Here is a 20,914-nt window from a genome sequence, read left to right as displayed (position 1 = left end):
ACAAATACACGCCTGTGCCAAAATGTATGCAGTTGACATTGACCAAACTATAAATAAAAAACTAATCTGAAAAAGACAAAACCGCAGCGCAAGGGTTAGAAGTGTGCGCTGTTGAACAGGAACAGAACGAGGTCTGAGCACATCTGACCCGTGCGAGCAGACGTGAGCAGTGCGGATCGGTGTTCTGGCCGTCTGATGTGTCCCCCCCCCCCCCCCCCCTGAACCTGTAAGACTGGTCTCGCCTCTGAGGCGACCTCGCTGGGCGGCACACCCACGAAACGTCCTTTTAAACATGCTAAAACTCTTCCCAAAGCAATTTTCTGCCGACATGCGTTTCTTAATCTCTAGTGCGCTCGCTTTCCCTCGGTCTGCAAGCCTCCCCCGCAAGCCTGAGTCTAATTACCATGTGTATGAGTGCGGATCCCACAACAAAAGAGCCGGCGCTCGGCCCGCGGGAGTGTGCCGAATTCCTGCCGCTGCCGGCCGGCCTTTGATGCTCCGCCTCGTGCGCAGAGCGACCCCCGAGCGCCGGCTCTGGCCCGGGGGGGGGGGGGGGACACGGGGATCAATACTACAGCACGACTCGGGTCACTACACTCTCTGCTCTGCGGTTACAGCTACTTCACAAACAAGGGGCAAAGTCCAACAAGAGTTTAACATGCTTTCCAGAAGGTAGTAATTAGTGCTTTAATGGTTTGAGAGCAGCCAAAAACCTGCGAGTGCGACTCAGACCAGCTGCTCACTTATTACTGCGCTCGGCCAAGACACAGCAGCACTAGCTGAAGCTAGTTTTCTTAGCTTTATACCCGTTTAATGACACAAATCGGACAGCTAGACGTCATAGAATTTTCTAAACAATGTAGAAAATCATGAAATATCTGATTTTATTAATAAAAAAAACAAAATTTTTTACCCACATCAGTGCAGCTGAAGTTCAACGCAAAGCCTTATGATTGAGATTCACTTTATTATTAACACTTGCTTACTAAAAACAGCAGCCCATCTGTGAGAAGCTACACCAGCACCAAGACATCTGCAGTCGGGGTAGTTGACCAAAAAAAGCCAAGAAAGTGAAGACAGTGTCAACACTCAGCCCTCGCACGGTTACAGATCACGTGACTTCCTTTCTTCCACGGTGATTCGTGCAGTTTACCTTTTACCCGCTGTATGGAGAGTGCGTCGTGTTCAACTGAAGGGAAAAGTCTAGAGACGCACGATATCTCGGCCACCACATCGGTATCTGCTGATATACGTTTCATCTATGTTTCCATTATCAGCCCAATAAGAAAATTTGTCTGATATATTAAAGCTGATAAATGATGTATTATTTCCTTCAGCTGAAACTGTTCACCATGATGATTCTGAATTGCTTGAAATATGATTAGAATCATTTAAAAAAAAGGAAAATTCAGTTCAATGCAACATTAGTAGCGCAAATCTGCCATATAGACGACATACAATTATAATGAGAACGATATATATAGGCTAATGTGTGTTTGGGATATGGCTTTTAATGGCGAGACTTGTTTTTGTAATCAGCTTTCAAATATAAAACATTATCGGTTATCGGCCAAAATGTTCATATCGGCGCATCCATAAAATAAAAAAATAAAAAGTAATATATAGTCGAATGTTTCTAACAACATGAGCTTGAGTAAGTTATAGGAATATTTCACACACAAAAGTGAATTTTTTTATTCCCGCTGCTAGGCAGCCTGGCCAATCACAGAACGGGGAGGGAGCAGCAAGACGATGACGACGTCTATGTGATGTGACACACCGAAGCAGTTTGTTTATATCAACATGTGCACTTTACCTTCGACCCTCATGCTTGTCTTGCACAAACGGCAATAGTCGCTGAACGCCATTGTGTACCAGTGTTGTTTTTGGCAGCCCTTTTAGTTTTAGTCTTTTTGACGAACATGCTTTTTAGTTTTAGTCACATTTTAGTCACTTATAAACTTCATAGTTTTAGTCAAGTTTTAGTCGACGAAAACACAAAAAGGTTTTAGTCAATTTTAGTAAAAAAAAAAAAAAGAAAAAAAAAAAGTAGCCTAGTCTTTAACAAATTAATTTAGGTTAAAAAGTATTGGAAATGGGCTTAGGTTTGACAGGTTGCAGCAAGTGTTGCAATTCATAAAACAACAGTTAACCTTAAAACCTTTGCATAATAAACTAGACTTTCTGAATAATTCGATTGGTTGGGTCCTTACATGCGCTTCGTGAGGCACACGCACACACACACACGCACACTAGCACACACACGCACACTAGCACACACACGCACACTAGCACACACACGCACACTAGCACACACACGCAAGGTCTCTCGCTCCCTTTCTCTGCTGTGCGCGCGCTACACATGCGCGCTCTTGCTCGCTCGATCTAGATTCCGGGAGATTTTAACTAATTTGCGGGCAATTCTGAAATCGTACATTATGGGATTTTTTTAATTATTGATCGTACAGAGTTCAAAATGATCGTATTTATAGGCAGAAATGACATGCATTGTGAACGTCAGACTTATAATCATTTTCGTTCCATCTCGTCTCGTCAACGAAAACTAGAAAACGTCTCGTCATGTTTTAGTCACCTTGGAGCCATTTTTAGCTAGTCATCGTAACGTTATCGTCATAAAAAAAAACGAAAACAACATTGTTGTGTACACATAAATCGTCTTCTTCCTCGTCGAATTTCATGCGTCATCTGGTATAATTGAAACGATTGGCTATGAGCTACAGTACAGGAGCATTTGATAGACATTCGTAGCGCCCAATAAACGGCTCTGGGCATTCGTACACCACGCCTCAAATACGAGAAAATGAACATGTGGTTCCCAGATCACGTCTCAATGAGACGAGGTCTGACGTTAGCCAGGCTAGAACACTCTACGACTTAAAGGGATACTTCACCGATTAGCATTAAGCTGTGTGTCAGTAGAAACCAAGCAGTATTTTCGAATGACCGTGAATGTACACGTGTACGAGCCGCAATACAGCGAGGTAGCCGCGGACGATGGACGAACTAGAGCCGGCCGGAGCAGCGAAGGAGCGAGACCCGCTTGTATTTAAATTAATTTATCAACTAAATCGTCGTCAGTTCAGTTTCGAGTCAACTAGTTTTATCATTTCTCCCAATACTGGCCTCTGTAACCGGTAGGCGTGGCCTCTTAGGGCAGCGAAGCAAGTGCATTCTGGGAGTTGTTGTCTTTCATCCACATGAGCCAAAAATACATTTCCTGGCCTTTCTCAGTCTAGAAGGCACCAACTTCTAAAATAATTTCACATTTCTACTACATAACTGACCCAATTTAAATACACATTCATCTTTCCAGCGGTGAAGTATCCCTTTAAGTGTCCCGAGTAAACGGCACATGACCAGGCTGTAGGAGCCGAGCCGTCGGTGTTCGAGGGCGAGGGTCCGGTGTGCGGTAGAAGCAGAGCGAGTGAAAGCACACACACAGCTGTCCAGAGGCCTTGGGGAACAATAGTGAGTCAGTGGTGTGTGTGAGCAGGGGGAAGGGTGTGTGTGAGCAGACCTGAGTCATCCGAAACACCGATCACGCCAGCACTACTGCCGTGCTAGCTTCCCCAGCCTTCCTGCCAAACAAGCCCGACACTAGTCTGAGCGCTCCAGACGCGAACATACCCCGGCTGCCCGAGAGCGTGGAACTCCTGAACGGACCTCGGCATTACACACACCGTACAGCCAAACACTGCTGCGTTATGGTCTTCTACATGTGGAGGGAACGTGTGTTCTGGGTAGCTGTTCACTAGCCCAAGCCAAACGAGCCACTCTCAGGTCACTACAGGACTCTGGCTAGGGATGCGAATAATTAAATCAATGTCCGAATAATCAGATTTAATATTTTAGCGATATATCGGCCACCATATCGGTATCGGATGATATATGTTCATTTTTCATATGTTATGGGAAAATTTGGCTGATATATTAAAGCTGATAAATAATGTATTATTTCCTCCAGCTGAGACTCTTCAGATGCGCACTGTTCAACATGATGATTCTGAACTGCTTGAAATATGATTGGAATAATATGAAAAGAAAAATATGTTAAAGTGCACAAATGTGTAGCACATCTGTTATTTAGGCTACATAACATGATAATGAGAACATAAGTGTGTGCCTGGGACATGGATATTAAATGGCGAGACTTGTTTTTGTAATCAGGCTCTCAAATAAACAAAAAAATGGATTAAGATTTATCGGCCAATATATCGGTTATCGGTTTCCAAATTTAAATAAATTATTGGTTATCGGTATCAACTTCGGTTGCAAAAAAAGTGGTTTAGATTCAAACTTTTCTAGTAAAAAAAAAAAAAAAGGGTTATAAAAAAAAAAAGTCAATTTTCGATACCGAACGATATGAAACATTATATCGTGATAGTTATTTTAGCTATATCGCACAGCGTTAACTGAAGGAGACGTAGGCGTGTGTCCAAGCTTTACTGGCAGGGAAAGCCTGTTATACTGGGAGCGGCACATGAGGAGTTTCTGGGGGACGGAAGAATCAACAGCTTTCGCAAACGACGTTCAGAATAAACGTCTCGCATCAGAAAAAACATTTACAATTATGTTTTTATGTTGTTGTTTCTTTGACCACACACTCCATGACCCACTCAAAGCAGTCTTGCGAGTGCGACCATGTTTGGGTCACGACTCTCGACCCACTGGTTCTGGATGTAATGTAATATGTCGCACTGCTAGCACTAGCCTAGCGGGTCACGTCAACATTTCAGCCTTAATTATAGTTTCATCCAAAAATTTAAATACTGCCATCATTTACTTACTCATCCTTGTGTCATTCAAAACCCATAATGCTGCGTTCACACCAAACGCGAATAGAGCGTCTGGCGCGAGTGATTTCAATGTTAAGTCAATGTAAAGACGCGTTTACGCGCGTCTGGAGCTCCTGCGGCGCGAATGAGGCGTTTAGCGCGGCAGACGCGAATTCGCCTCATTCACGCGTCCAGTTCGAGCAAATGACGCAAATTGACGCACAAATTGAGCGTCTAGCGCGATACGCGCGAGTGGTGCTTTGTGCATTCACGCGTTTGACGCGAATTCACGTCTGACGGCAGAGTTGAATTTTTTTTTACTTTGGCATCAATTCGTGCCGCGTTAGCCAATCAGGAGCCTGCTTGCTGCTGTCACGTGGTGAAGTGACGTGATAAATGGGGGCAGGCCCGCTTTTCAGTTTATAATGTAATTTTAAATGTTTGGCCTCAATAACTTATTTTGTAATATGACTAAATTTTTCATATGTTATGGGAAAATTTGGCTGATATATTAAAGCTGATAAATAATGTATTATTTCCTCCAGCTGAGACTCTTCAGATGCGCACTGTTCAACATTATGATTCTGAACTGCTTGAAATATGATTGGAATAATATGAAAAGAAAAATATGGTAAAGTGCACAAATGTGTAGAACATCTGTTATTTAGGCTACATAACATGATAATGAGAACATAAGTGTGTGCTTGGGACATGGATATTAAATGGCGAGACTTGTTTTTGTAATCAGGCTCTCAAATAAACAAAAAAATGGATTAAGAAGGAATGACATTGTTCAGCTATATGTTAACTATCTTTAAATAAACCACAGATTTGAGCTTTAAACAACTACCTTCTCGACTGAACAACTCTTAAAACTACATTTCGTGACACAATAACAGTAGTATTCTTAAATTTCGCTGCCTTTCTTGCAAACAGAACCGCCTAGCACTTGCCCTTCCCACAAGAATTTTGCCTCGGACGCGCGTCAATTTCGCTTCAAACGCTTGCTTTTTTACGCACGTCCATTTCGCTTTGGAGGCGCGAATGCATTCAAAATTTTCACGCGTCAAACTAGACGCGGTAGACGCGCTATTCTCGTTTGGTGTGAACGCAGCATTAGACTTTACTTCATCTTTAAAACACACATAAAGAATTTTTTTAATGAAACCTAATCCATACGAGTTGAGCGGTTTAATCAGACTTCTGAAGATAAACGAGCGCTTTATATGATAAACAGACCTAATTTAGGCTTTTTTATCATATGTAAATATTGATAAACACACATAGAGCACATCAAATATGGTCAACGGCAGCTCAATGGTACGTGCGTAAGCTCAAATGTGCTTGAAGAACAAACCGCATTGGCTCTTCACATCAAACACACACACACACATCTGCGCTTCGGTCGACCACATCTGATGAGCTCCATAGTGTGGATGACAATGGGGAGTAAATGTGCATTTTCATTTGTGGATAAACCACTTTTACTGTCCTATGTGATAGAGTTAAAAGGCTGATCTATAAGAATCAAGCTTTCCATTTCCATATTTATTTCTCTAGTCTAGAAAATGTATTTAAAAGAAGAGCAAGTTCCACTCTTGAGATTCACAGAGCAGTTCCTGTAACCTACATTGTGCTCATGCGAGCCAGAAACACACAAATGAGGTTTGGCAAGACAGCCACAGCCTCCGAGTGACTAAACCTGAGCATGTAGACACATCCCCACAGTGAGTGAAGGATTGGTGGACAGATCAAATCTCGACGCAGTGGTGAAGTGCGGCAGGACTCGCCAGACACCAAACCGGCCCGGCTCGATATTAAACAGGTCAGATGTTTAGATGCGTCATGACAAGTGTTCGTTTTCTGAATCCTGGAAGCTCTGTCACCCTTCTACTTCTGGCCATGTCAACTATTTATCATGTTATTGTGTTAGAAATGTGCGCACACACACGGTCTGCTTTCTCAACACAATGGGTGCCATAAAGTCAGCATGAAGTGGAAATGCCAGTGCCTTTTCTTTCCTACGGTGATGTCTATCTGTGAAGAGGGGGAGAGCAGAGGCTTTCAGTTCCACTATCCAGAACTTAGTGTTGTAGAGAGTGTCGTATGCTAATCGCTGGACTGAGACTCGTCCGCCATCTTCATCAGAGATTAAATACAGCGAGCGGAAGGGACACGTTAATGTTTAAAGGTTATTATGAGGTACAACTTTTGTAGAATTGTTTTTTTTTTTTATCTCTTTGAGTGAATGATTCAACGACTCGCTCATAAATACTTCACTCGCTTCATTACTGGAGGAATCAGTGTTTTCGAACGGATCTCTTCAATACATGTATCGCTTGTCGCCACCTACTGGTGTAACCATGTAACTGATGCATCATGCAATCTTTATTTAAAGCCTCAATTTGTTTTCATAAGGTGATTTACTATATTTTAATTAGGGCTGCAACAACGAATCGATAAAATCGATAAAAATCGATTATTAAAATAGTTGGCAACGAATTTCATTATCGATTCGTTGTGTCGCGCGACACGGAGATGTAAAAAAAAATTTGTGCGTATTTTCTGTGCTATTGTTAAGCCCCACAAAAGGGACAAAAACATTATAAAGCATCATAAAGTTGTCCTGCACTATATCATAAGTGTTCGGAAGCCATTATATAGTATAATGTGAGATAGAAATTAATATTTAAGTCATTAAATTCAAGATCACTTTTCCCTCCACTGCGGCTGTCAGTCATTCTCCATTCAGCATCAAACAGCGCGTCGCGTTCGGTTACGACGGTCAACACGATGAACAACTCTTTCCAAGATGATTCAATGTTACTATAATTATACTTGATCTGTAGATAAAGGTCTATGGTTTTGCATTAAACAACTTTATCTTGCTGGACTTTATTGCTGCATCATGTTACCGGGTGTCTCTCATACAGTGTTGGTCAAGTTACTTGGAAATAGTAATTAGTTACTGATTACTGATTACTTCTCCAAGAAAGTAATCCAGTTACTTTACTGATTACTTATTTTCAAAAGTAATTAGTTACTTTACTAGTTACTTTACTTCAAAAACATGATGCACGACCTGAAAATGCTATAAAAGCAGACCTTTCAGCCTAATTCTATTCTTTCTGCATATTCCATCATCTAAAATTGAATCAAATTAAACATTCTCTTTTTTAAAACTTGTTTAATTAGTTTTTAATATTTTAACTTTATGCACATTGCATCAACCAAAAATTAAATTAAATGCAATAGTCTCAGACTTGAAGAAAAATGTTGAACATTTAACCAATTTCTGCAGAGTCCACCATATTTTAACGAAATACACAAAGTCCTTCTTCTGTTAACTTATATTTCTGCATATTCCAGCATATAAAATGCAAATATTTTTTTGTAAAATCCTCTATTCGATTAGATTCAAATAAAATACAGCAATAAACTAATTAAAATGAAAGTCTCTCATGACTGTATTCCAAATTATTAACAGTTACCTCTTTTAACATTAAAGAGCAGATTCGTTTTGTTTTTGTAAATCGTCAGACATGTTTTTACCATTTCATTGAGTTTTCCTTTGTAGAAAGCCTTTCTTTAAAGTGAATTTCGTTTTGTATAAATTGTATCTTAATTTTAATAAATATTGCATCAACCAATTGCATGTATTTAATAAATAAAAAGCAAATATAGCCTAGCAGACAATATAATAACCGCATTGAGGCGGTAGTGCGCCGCGTTCACTTGCATTGCATTGTTAAAAGCCTTTCTTTAAAGTGAATTTCGTTTTGTATAAATTCAATTGCATCTTATTTTAATAAATGTTTCATCAACTATTTGCATGTATTTAACAAATACAAGGCAAATATAGCAGACAATATAATAACCGTGACATGGAGGAGCCGGCGCGCCGCGTTCACTTTCACTTTCATTGTTAACTAGAGCGCGCACCGCACCTCATAAATGAATGAAACTCAGCGTAGGCCTATGTCTCATACATTAGCATTAAATATCTTTGCTGCATCCTTTCTAGAACAGACAAGGAATTTCTCGCGGCTCACATCAGCATTTACGGATGATGAGTTTTGTGATGCGGTTGCGGATTAAATAAATAATAGGTCCTACCCCATTCGCGCAGCTCTATCGATAACAACATTGAACACTAGGCTACACAAATAGTATTTTTTTATTTTATTTAGGCGATTAATTTTCCATAGTGGCATAGGAGGTGCCGGATCCAATAAAAAGGTTCCGTATCCAACGTCGGGCGTGTTCCGGCTCAAATTAAGCCACGACTCACGAGACAGTCTAACGAAACAACATCACAGTAACGCAGTAACGCAGCCTCCTTACGGGGAAGTAACAGTAATCTAATTACTGTTTTTGCAATTGTAATCCCTTACTTTACTCGTTACTTGAAAAAAGTAATGGGATTACAGTAACGCGTTACTTCTAACGCGTTACTGCCCAACACTGCTCTCATAACACTGCAGTAGAGTCAGAGCACTATAATTGTTCTTCACGCGCACAGTAACTGACATTTAAAACTGTTAAAAGAAAATGCTCAATAAACTATTGCATAGATAGATAGATACTGTATAATACACTACGCATCAATATGTCTTTCCTTTGTGATTTGAACTTTTCAATGCAGACTCGAAGCGCTGCGCGCTGTGACTCGTGTTGCTTCAAGCGCATCATTCTGCGCTCGGGATGCGCATAAGCGCTGTGTGCCGCACTGTATTGGAGCCTTTCATATCATAATACAGCGACGCAATGAACGATTATTAATAGCCTTTCTAGTTCTGTACTATCCATCATGTTGCTGCCTCATTAAACCGCTGTGCTATACATTTAAAACATGTCTCAATTTTATAGTAGGCTATAAAATAATTAATCTTTTTGATTTTTGTTATCTTGTTTTTCATGAATGTATTTTACAACAATACAAAGAGCAATGTGTAACGTTTTACCAGATTTAGTGTTACACTTATTCTCATATTTGTTCCTCACTAAATGTTTTTTCATGTTCAGATTTAATACAATTATTGTGCACTTGTGATTTTTCTAGACTTAATTGTATGCTTAATTATCCACTATTCTAGTTTATAATAGCATTTATGGTCTTTTTTTTAATGAAGTTGTCTGTATTAAGTAGATTGTGTTTAACACACAAAATAGTGATTATCAGTTCAACACACATAGTTCTAGAAATTCTACTTGATTTAAAAAAAAAAAACTGCCCTGGTATCGGATTGGTATCGGTATCGGTCGATACTCAGGATTTTTGGTATCGGATCGGATCGGTTCAGAAAAAATGGTATCGGTGCATCCTATCAAGGAGCGACCTGTTTGTGCACTTTCTGAAGATTTTTTTTGCACTGTGAATTTGCACTGTCAGTTCTGTTTTTGAATAAAGGGTTGGGAATGAATGCTTTTTTTTCTTTCTTTTATCCGATTAATCGAAAAAATAATCGACAGATTAATCGATTATTAAAATAATCGTTAGTTGCAGCCCTAATTTTAATCGCTACCGAAAACATCATTATTTATATTATCTGAAGTCTGAACTATAAACTTTTATCCCAGTACTTCTGTGATAATCTGAATTATTGTAAAACAGAAATAATGGTACGGTGAGGTTGAAAAGACTGTGAAGCGGTTTCATATTTACACATATGGGCTCTCTGGGTCACAGATCTGAATGTTCCTGTGATCAAAGGTTTAATACACATAAAGAGCCGATTTAATAATAATAATAATAATAATAATAACAACAGCGATACACAGATCGGGGGGAGAGATAATAAATCCGTGTAATAAATAAATATAACGTGAAGTACTGTTAGTGTTTCACTGGACGGGGTGGACGCGCTTTGCTGATGCGCGCGGCTGTAACCAGCACCGGTAAAAATCTGATTTCACAACAAAAGTCAGATGTGTATGACAGTCGACTTCACTGCACCTGTGAACCGAGAGAGAAGGCATCTCGGACGCTCAACACAGTCCATGACGGCGTTTGATCATGCAACCCGATCACACTAAATGCGTCTTTATAGCACGCAGTGTGTTTATCGTGTAATTTATACGCGAAAATGAGTTTTTACGTGCATAGGATACGCATGGGTTGGATAGTGTAAGTTTAGTAGTGATGGGGTGCGTGTGTAATATACGTTTGGGTAGAGTTAGTGGTGTGGGTGCGTGTGTATTACACGCGAAAACTGCGTATCATATGCACGTAAAAACTCATTTTCGCGTATACATTGCACGATAAACACACTGCGTGCTATAGAGACGCATTTGCAAACATATTATAACTCACTTTATACCGTTTTAGAGCGCATGTTCTGGCATAAACCCAAAATATTCCCAGATCGGCGATGTAACATTTGGTTTTCCAACAAGATCCACGGCTGAACTTGAATTTCTTAGGGCTGTGCGATATTGAAGGAAAATGCGATATGCGATAACTCCTTAAATAATGCGATATTCGATACGATAATGCTTAAAGTGTGTAAAATAAACTTAAATTATCTTTAAAATATATTTAAAATGATATAACCTACATGTGTTTCACATTCTTTTTATGACAAGAAGGTGAACAGTGTTTTACTGTGGCATAAGAAGTGTTATTTTAACGTCAGTGTAAACCACAGGGCTTCAGGTTATCCTACATTAGCTTTATTTAATAAAAGATACTGAATCATAAAATATAAAAATAAAACATTGCTTAGTTTTCACTGTATGAATTAAATATATCCTGATACTTATTAAAGCTAAGAAAATTGTTCTTTTGTTCATGACCCCATTTATTGCAAGCTGTTGCGATATACATAATGCGATACATTTGCGATATTTCGATATATTGTGCAGCCCTAATTTCAATGTAGCCTAAACTGTCACTTTATCGTTTCCATGGTGACGCTTCATTGCTTGTCATGTGACACAGCGCAACCACAACACAGTGCTGAATAAATGATGATCTGCTTATATGTCATTTTTCCTTTTTGATTTAAAATAATCACAAATGCGTTAGATATAGCATGAAACACTGATACTCCGATTGTCAAATATGTGCATGTGGATGTGTTTGGTTGTTTAAACACCTTTATAACGATCGCGTTAGTTGAGCTGTATGCGTGATGATGTATGACAAGCCTTGAGCGCAGCCGTCTTTGGCTCAGCGCCAGCCAACGCGCGAAAGCACGTTTGAACTTAGCAGTTGATAACGTGAACTGACCGTTCTAATCACACCGTAACATAAAAAAATAATCTATAGGGAAGGCTATAAATTACGATCGCTATTCGCTGTTGTTATAATTATTACACAAAACTGCACTTTATACTTGTTATAGTGTTCAATCATTCCCGTGGTATGCGACGTCACACTACCGCCGGCGGTGGCGCGGTTGTCATGCCAACCGTCACAGCCCTAGGAAAGACCAGCGCAACTTCCGTTTCATGCGGACTTTAATTTCAGAACTGCATTAGATCATGTTTCTTATTTTTTGCAAAAACTGATAAACTATGTTGAATTTGTTCAACTCATTTGACAAGTATAAGAAATAAACGCAAAAGGATTGAGTTGAGTATTGTGTATTTTTTCTTACCACTATTTTTTTTTATTGTAACAATTAAAAAAAAATTGCAAAATATTTCTTGGTTATATCATTATATCATCCAACAACGCAGTGACATTCGCACTTGACTATTTCTGGACTGAAAGTGAATCCGCACAGAAGAAGCAGGGATGCTCTGGAAGAGTTTGGAAAGTGAAAAAACAAACAAACCCAGCCATGAGGTGATCACTCACTGATCCCTCAAAACATCTGTGTCACACACACACACACACACACTCTGTGCACAGAGCTCATCATGTGACATGTGCAGGGCGCGTGCTCGTGTCACGGTCACATGACCTCAGCGCTGTTGCTGCCAGTGCCAACACACACACACACACACACACCTGCAGATGCTGCGAGACCAGCACGTGCACTCACTCCAGCACCTGATGCATAAACTGCTACGACTAGTATTACGAGTTAGTCATCACATTTTTTAGCTGGTTCACAAATGTTTTAAGCCAGTTGCATAGAAACGGAGATTGGTCTAATTTCAAGCTAAGAAGTAAGCCTGAGTGCCACTTGACTGACCGCTAGTTGGACATGCTAGCACTTAAGTCACGGTCTTAACATAATGTCCATGTTATGTTTATGCAACTGAACGCGCTTCCACAGCAGAAGTCTGATCAACACTACACACGTCCTCCTATGTAGTGAAGCTCAAGAAGTTAGTGTCTAAATCAAGCCATATGTGGGTATATCTGTGGCAATTACAACTATACATTGTATGGGTCAAAATTATCCATTTTTCTTTTATGCCAAAAATCATGAGGATATTAAGATCATGTTCCATGAAGATATTTAGTAAATGTCCTACCGTAAATATATAAAACATGTATTTTTGTGAGTGAATGCAGCACAATCGTGAACATAAATGCACAACTTTAAAGGAGATTTTCTCAATGTTTACATTTTTTTGCTCCTCAGATTCCAGATTTTCAATAGTTGTGTCTCGACCAAATATTGTCCTATCATAACAAACCACACATCAATGGAAAGCTTATTTATTCAGCTTTCATATTGTATAAATCTCAATTTAAAAAAAAATGTGACTGGTTTTGTGGTCCAGGGTCACATATGAGATTTGAACCTAGTCATGTGACCCACAGGAACATCACACACACACACACTCACCGCGATCAGCGTGTTGTTCCTGCTCTGCTCCCCGGGCTCCTCCGCGCCTCCCCCGGCGCTGGTGCCTCTGTGCCCCGCGGGCTCCGCGCTCGCTGCCGCGGGCTGCCGGTGCTTGCTCGACCGCTTGGCCTTGGTCTGCAGGCAGCGCTGGTGCAACGCGAAGGTCTGCTGCCGCTCCATCTCCTGCCGCTCCACCGCGTGGCTCTGGTAGCGGCTCTCGCAGCCCGTGTGATGCCGGCGGAAGAGCTCTATGCGCCGCCGCAGCCGCTCCATCACCGCGTTGTGCCGCGGCACCACATAATCCGCCATCATCCGCGTCACAACGCGTCTGGATACTGGCAGCAACTCTCACACTGATCGTGCCGTTCGTGTTCGCGAGCGTCTCTTTATAAAACACACTCCACTGACTCCATTATCTGCACTATCTGCCTCCTTACACAACAAAAGGCTCGGCGCATAGTTTAGGCGAGAGCGCTTATATTCAGAAATAACTCTTGTAAAGTTTGCTTTTAGCTACACGGTTACTGAAGTATACTTAAGTCTAGAGTCCTGACACAAGACAGAATGAAGTTAAAACCGCGGTTTTATGAATGAAAGAGTTCACAAACACTGATAAATTATTCATTTTAGAAGTTGCATTTGTTTAGACATGAATGTAATTTAGAGGAAAGTTTGAAAGGACTCGTAAGTTTTAGTTTAGTTTCTATTTAAACCCTTTACAATAATATTTACCTCACGTTTAGCCTTATTTGTTCACAACAAGTCGTTAAATGGCGCAACAACAAAAAAATCAACAACTTAAAAAATAAACGTTTTTTTCGCCTCACAGTTTAAGTTTGACAAAAGACGCACTTGAGATAAAAACCCCATCGACGAAGGGTTAGAAAGTGATGTTTTAATCCGTGTACATTACACCCATTCAGCCCTAAAACATCGACTTAGAGAGTTACAAGCGAGTTTTAGTAGTAAAAGTAACTTTTAAAGTAGCAGCGCGGCTAACAGCTGATCCTCACAGTTACATTACAGCTACGGATGTAGCTTAGCCGGAATGCTAACTAGCCCTCGAACAAAGCATTATAAACTCACTTTCTTTCAAAAGCGCGTTAAAAGTCTTGAAGTACACACAACCGGCCCCTGTGCCCCGGGTGAGCTCGACACGAACACGGGGAAGCGAGTGGTGAGGGAATAAACTCTGCCCTGCTGCGCTGTCTCTATTGTTTTCCAGTCTTCAGGCAGTTGCTGGTCGCCATCTTGTAACTATGTTTTTTCTTTTTTCCTCAGTTTTTTTATTCGTGCGCTGTGAGTGACAGGTCACCCGAGCAATCACTGGACACTCACACTCACACTCAAACATTCCTCAGCACATGCGATATGCCTTATTGTTCTCACACTTTACTACATCACTTTGAGTTTTAAATTGTGGGAAATAGATACACCCTAGATTTTTTTAATCGAAAAGATGAAATTGTGGTAGCTAATGTGTGTTTTTAGCCACCATTAGGATTGTACAGTATCAATAACTATTAACTAATGCATTTTGGCAGAAAATGTGTTTTTTAAAACAAATATCTACTTATTTATAAATTTGTAGGCCTATATTGATATTCCAGTAGGCTCCTCTCTCTAGTTTGTGAAGGGTTTATTATTCGATTAAAGTTCCCAGAGCTCCGGTCTCTATATATCCTTCCCAGTGAAGGTCCAGACAATACACTGTAAAATAAATGAATAAATGTTATCACAATTTTTTTAATGTTTTGTCACATCAACTTATATAATTAATGTGGTTCAGATAACACAATATTTTGAGTTTCTATCTATTAAACGAATCTCATTTGTTGTATTAACTCAAAATTTGAAGGCAACCAGGTAACTTACTTTAAGTCAAACCAAAACCAACAATACTTTTTTTACAGTGTAATTTTTTTTTGGATTTGGAACAATTATACATTTCTATGAGGCAGCCATTGTAAAAGAAAAAATCTCAAAATAGCCATCAAATAATTTTTACCAATATTTATTTACCAAAAAAAGCAAATATTTCTCCCAAGGATATGAATATAAAAAGGTTAGATATTTCATCAGGCTATTTGTGTTATTATTACTATTATTTTACATTTAGACACTGTAAAAAAAAAAGTGTTTCATGATTTGTTATCACAACTTTTTATCTTTTGTCAAATGAACTTAGGCTAATTAGTGTGGTTCAGATAGGCCTGACACAATATTTAGTTTATTTTTATTAAACCAATCTCCTTTGTTGTATCAACATTTTTTTTTAATTTCAATGAACTCAATTTTAAGGCAACCAGGTCACTTACTTTTTTAAGTTAATCCAACAATAGGCCTACACTGTAAAAAATGTGGCTGCGATTAGTTAAAATTTGTTGAGATAACTTAAATATCCAACTTAACCAAACTAAACTTAAGTTAACTAAACTTAATATTTTAAGTCAAGCTTGAACACATACTTTTTAAAGTTGAAACAATGTTGGATTTTAAATTGTGCTAAATAATCGCAGCAATTTTTTACAGTGTAGTTTTTTACAGTGTACTTGTATGGCACATATTTACTGAAGCTTGTTTACACCACAAAAAAAAAAACATTTAATAGGTAACATAAAAATAACATAAAACATTTTAATAGGTAATTGCGACTTTTTATCTCACAATTGCGACTTTATATCGTGCAATTCTGAGAAAAAAAGTCAGAATTGTGAGATGCAATTACCTTTTTTATTTTTTATTCTGCGTAAACAAGCTTCCATATACACATCGGCCTTGGGACGGAGAAAACACACTGGGTTTACCTCTTAAGAACATATGGACCAATTTTATATTTTCACAGTAATCAAGGCCAATTATAAACTACTAAAAACAAACAACGTACATAATCTATAGTAGTATGTTTTACTAAAAATACTAAAAGTATTTTGTCTTCCCTTGCCATCTATAAAATCTTTTTGCAACTTATAACATTGTAATATGCTCTTAATATGCTGATTATTAATGGGATGTAAATGGGAAAAACTAAACGTGTAAAGGTGCCATGGGTTACAAACCTCAAACACTCAGAGTCTGTACGACAGATGCTAATCGTCTGCATTCTCGTTTTCTGCTGCATTTTAGCAAAATCTATTTTTCTCCTCACAGTATTTCTGCTTCAATTGTTGTTAAAAAAACTGCATCATATGCAGCTCTTATATAGGTACTGTGTGTATACACACACACACACACACACACACACAAACATACACACACACTGCTGTTCAAAAGTTTAGGATCGGTAAGATTTTTAATGTTTCTTCTGCTCACCAAGGTGGCAATTTTTAAATGAAAAATATATATTTTTTTAATAGTATTGTGAAATATTATTATAATGTAGATCATCAGTTCTCTATGTGAATATATAGTAAAGTGTAATTTATTCCTGTGATCAAAGCTGTATTTCCAGCATCATTACTCCAGTCTTCAATGTCACATGATCCTTCAGAAATCAGTATAATATGATGATCTGATGCTCAATAAACATTTATGATTATTATCAATGTTGAAAACAGTTTTGTTTCGGGATTGTTTGATGAATAGGAATATCAAAAGATCAGCATTGTTCTGAAATAGAAAGCTTTAGTATTTTCTCTATTTTCCGGACTGCTCTCTTCATCCAGTGACTGGGATATTCCCCATAATGCATTAGTGGCGACTCTTTGTGAGATGAACACATTGATGATTATAAGGAACCCGGAAGCGTTGGCAGAACGTCTACAGTCTCAGTAATGATGACCCAGCGCTGCTCTGATTGTGTATAACTGAGTTATGCAACTCACTTCCAGAAATAGCTCTTCCTTTAAACCCAATAACGCTGAGATCAGCGATCCGCATCGAGCTATTTATACACCAGTCCAGTATTTGTGGATCCAGTGCTCCATGACAGCAGTTTCCACAGATAGCGCTCGCTCGGAGAGATATGAGGAGGTTTCCACTGTCCTCAGATAAACTACAGTGAGTGTGTGTGTGTGTGTGTGTGAGTGAGTGGCCTGAACTGAACCATATTTCAGGTCTATAAACCTCAACGGTTTAAATTGGCAAAATATCTTCTAACTTCACATTTGATTTCTGAATGTTGGCTGATGTCAGTTTCCCTCGGGTTCACACAAGTGTTCATTTTGAACAGTTTATCATCATTTTATGATTTGCAGGGACGGAAGTGTCCGCACATCACGTCTGCTCATCCTCTATGTCCAGTTTGACAGGATAATACGCATACACACATTCACACACGTCTGAGGTCACATGCTCACCTATTTATTATACATTTATTTATTTGCTTTTAATTCACATGTAAATCGGATCGGGGAAACCTCTCTGTATTAAAGAGTTTGAGAACACGTCAACATCACATTTCACATTTTCACATCTACAGACGAATTTCTCAAAATGAGACTGACATTCAGACTGAATCATTGACAAGTGTGTGTGTGAGTGAGAGTGTGTGTGTGTGTGAGAGAGAGTGAGACTGTGAGTGAGTGTGAGAGTGAGTGAGTGAGTGAGTGAGTGTGAGTGTGAGTGTGAGTGTGAGAGTGAGTGAGTGTGAGTGTGAGTGTGAGTGAGTGAGTGTGAGAGTGTGAGTGTGAGTGTGAGTGTGAGTGTGAGTGTGAGTGAGTGAGAGTGAGTGAGTGTGAGAGTGAGTGTGAGTGTGAGTGAGAGTGTGAGAGTGAGTGAGTGAGTGTGAGTGAGTGAGTGTGAGTGTGAGAGTGAGTGTGAGAGTGAGTGTGAGAGAGTGAGTGTGAGTGAGTGAGTGAGTGTGAGAGTGTGAGTGTGAGTGAGTGAGTGTGAGAGTGTGAGTGTGAGTGAGTGAGTGTGAGTGTGAGTGTGAGTGTGAGTGTGAGAGTGAGTGAGTGAGTGTGAGTGAGTGTGAGTGAGTGTGAGTGTGAGAGTGTGAGTGAGTGAGTGTGAGAGTGAGTGTGAGTGTGAGAGTGTGAGTGTGAGAGAGTGAGTGTGAGTGAGTGAGTGTGAGAGAGTGAGTGTGAGAGAGTGAGTGTGAGTGTGAGTGAGTGTGAGTGTGAGAGTGAGTGAGTGTGAGTGTGAGTGTGAGTGTGAGTGTGAGTGTGAGAGAGTGAGTGAGTGTGAGAGTGAGTGTGAGTGAGTGAGAGTGAGTGAGTGTGAGAGTGAGTGTGAGTGAGTGAGAGTGAGTGAGTGTGAGAGTGAGTGTGAGTGAGTGAGTGTGAGTGAGTGAGTGTGAGAGTGTGAGTGTGAGTGAGAGTGTGAGAGTGAGTGAGTGTGAGAGAGTGAGTGTGAGAGTGAGTGAGTGTGAGAGTGAGAGTGAGAGTGAGTGTGAGTGAGAGTGTGAGAGTGAGAGTGAGTGAGAGTGTGAGAGTGAGTGTGAGTGTGAGTGAGAGTGTGAGAGTGAGTGAGTGTGAGTGAGTGAGTGTGAGAGTGTGAGTGTGAGTGAGAGTGTGAGAGTGAGTGAGTGTGAGAGAGTGAGGGTGAGAGTGAGTGAGTGTGAGAGTGAGTGAGTGTGAGAGTGAGTGAGTGTGAGAGTGAGTGTGAGAGTGAGTGTGAGTGTGAGTGAGAGTGTGAGAGTGAGTGTGAGTGAGAGTGTGAGAGTGAGTGAGTGTGAGTGAGTGAGTGTGAGAGTGTGAGTGTGAGTAAGAGTGTGAGAGTGAGTGAGTGTGAGAGAGTGTGAGTGAGAGTGTGAGTGTGAGAGTGAGTGTGAGTGAGAGAGTGAGTGAGTGTGAGTGAGTGTGAGTGAGAGTGTGAGAGTGAGAGTGAGTGTGAGTGTGAGAGTGAGTGTGAGAGTGAGTGAGTGTGAGTGAGTGTGAGAGTGTGAGTGTGAGTGAGAGTGAGTGAGTGTGAGAGAGTGAGTGTGAGAGTGAGTGAGTGTGAGAGTGAGTGAGTGTGAGAGTGAGTGTGAGAGTGAGAGTGAGTGTGAGAGTGTGTGTGAGAGTGAGTGTGAGTGTGTGTGAGAGTGAGTGAGTGAGTGTGAGAGTGAGTGTGAGAGTGAGTCAGTCTGCAGCTCCTGGACTTACTCTACTGGACACTGAGTGTGAGAGTGAGTGTGAGAGTGAGAGTGAGTGAGTGTGAGAGTGAGTGAGTGTGAGAGTGAGTGTGAGAGTGAGTGTGAGAGTGAGTGTGAGAGTGAGTGTGAGTGTGAGTGAGTGTGAGAGAGAGAGTGAGTGCGAGTGTGAGTGTGAGTGTGAGAGTGAGTGTGAGAGTGAGTGAGTGTGAGTGTGAGAGTGAGTGTGAGAGTGAGTGTGAGAGAGTGAATGTGAGAGAGTGAGTCTGAGAGTGAGTGTGAGTGAGTGTGAGAGTGTGTGAGTGTGAGAGTGAGTGTGAGAGTGAGAGTGAGTGTGAGAGTGTGTGTGAGAGTGAGTGTGAGTGAGTGTGAGAGTGAGTGAGTGTGAGAGTGAGTGAGTGTGAGAGTGAGTGAGTGTGAGAGAGTGAGTGTGAGAGTGAGTGAGTGTGAGAGAGTGAGTGTGAGAGAGTGAGTGTGAGAGTGAGTGTGAGAGTGAGTGAGTGTGAGAGTGAGTGAGTGTGAGAGTGAGTGAGTGTGAGAGAGTGAGTGTGAGAGTGAGTGTGAGTGAGAGTGTGAGAGTGAGTGAGTGTGAGAGTGAGTGTGAGAGAGTGAGTGTGAGAGTGAGTGTGAGTGAGAGTGTGAGAGTGAGTGAGTGTGAGTGAGTGAGTGTGAGTGAGAGTGTGAGAGTGAGTGAGTGTGAGAGAGTGAGTGTGAGAGTGAGTGAGTGTGAGAGTGAGTGTGAGAGTGAGTGAGTGTGAGAGAGTGAGTGTGAGAGTGAGTGAGTGTGAGAGAGTGAGTGTGAGAGTGAGTGTGAGTGTGAGTGAGAGTGTGAGAGTGAGTGAGTGTGAGAGAGTGAGTGTGAGAGTGAGTGAGAGTGTGAGAGTGAGTGAGTGTGAGAGAGTGAGTGTGAGAGTGAGTGAGAGTGTGAGAGTGAGTGAGTGTGAGAGTGAGTGTGAGAGAGTGAGTGTGAGAGTGAGTGTGAGTGAGAGTGTGAGAGTGAGTGAGTGTGAGAGTGAGTGTGAGTGAGAGTGTGAGAGTGAGTGAGTGTGAGAGAGTGAGTGTGAGAGTGAGTGTGAGTGAGAGTGTGAGAGTGAGTGAGAGTGTGAGAGTGAGTGTGAGTGTGAGTGAGAGTGTGAGAGTGAGTGAGTGTGAGTGAGTGAGTGTGAGAGTGTGAGTGTGAGTGAGAGTGTGAGTGAGAGTGTGAGAGTGAGTGAGTGTGAGAGAGTGAGTGTGAGAGTGAGTGAGTGTGAGAGAGTGAGTGTGAGAGTGAGTGAGAGTGAGTGAGAGTGAGTGAGAGTGAGTGTGAGAGTGAGTGAGAGTGAGTGTGAGAGAGTGAGAGTGAGAGTGTGAGAGTGAGT

General features: G+C 40.6%; 1 protein-coding gene across 1 annotated transcript in view; it reads right to left on the bottom strand.

Moving 5' to 3' along the window:
- Positions 1-14,803, bottom strand: part of maml1 (mastermind-like transcriptional coactivator 1) — a 45,841-nt gene extending 31,038 nt beyond the window's left edge. The window contains exon 1 of the mRNA XM_079629726.1: positions 13,544-14,803. Coding sequence (XP_079485852.1) covers positions 13,544-13,855 — 312 coding nt within the window. The 5' untranslated portion in view covers positions 13,856-14,803. The remainder of the gene's footprint in view (positions 1-13,543) is intronic.
- Positions 14,804-20,914: the final 6,111 nt, after the last annotated feature.

This window comes from Phoxinus phoxinus, assembly GCF_949152265.1.
Source record: "Phoxinus phoxinus genome assembly, chromosome: 12".
Taxonomy (NCBI): Eukaryota; Metazoa; Chordata; class Actinopteri; order Cypriniformes; family Leuciscidae; genus Phoxinus; species Phoxinus phoxinus.
Note: the sequence above shows the minus strand (reverse complement) of the source record. Positions and strands in the feature narration are given on the sequence as shown.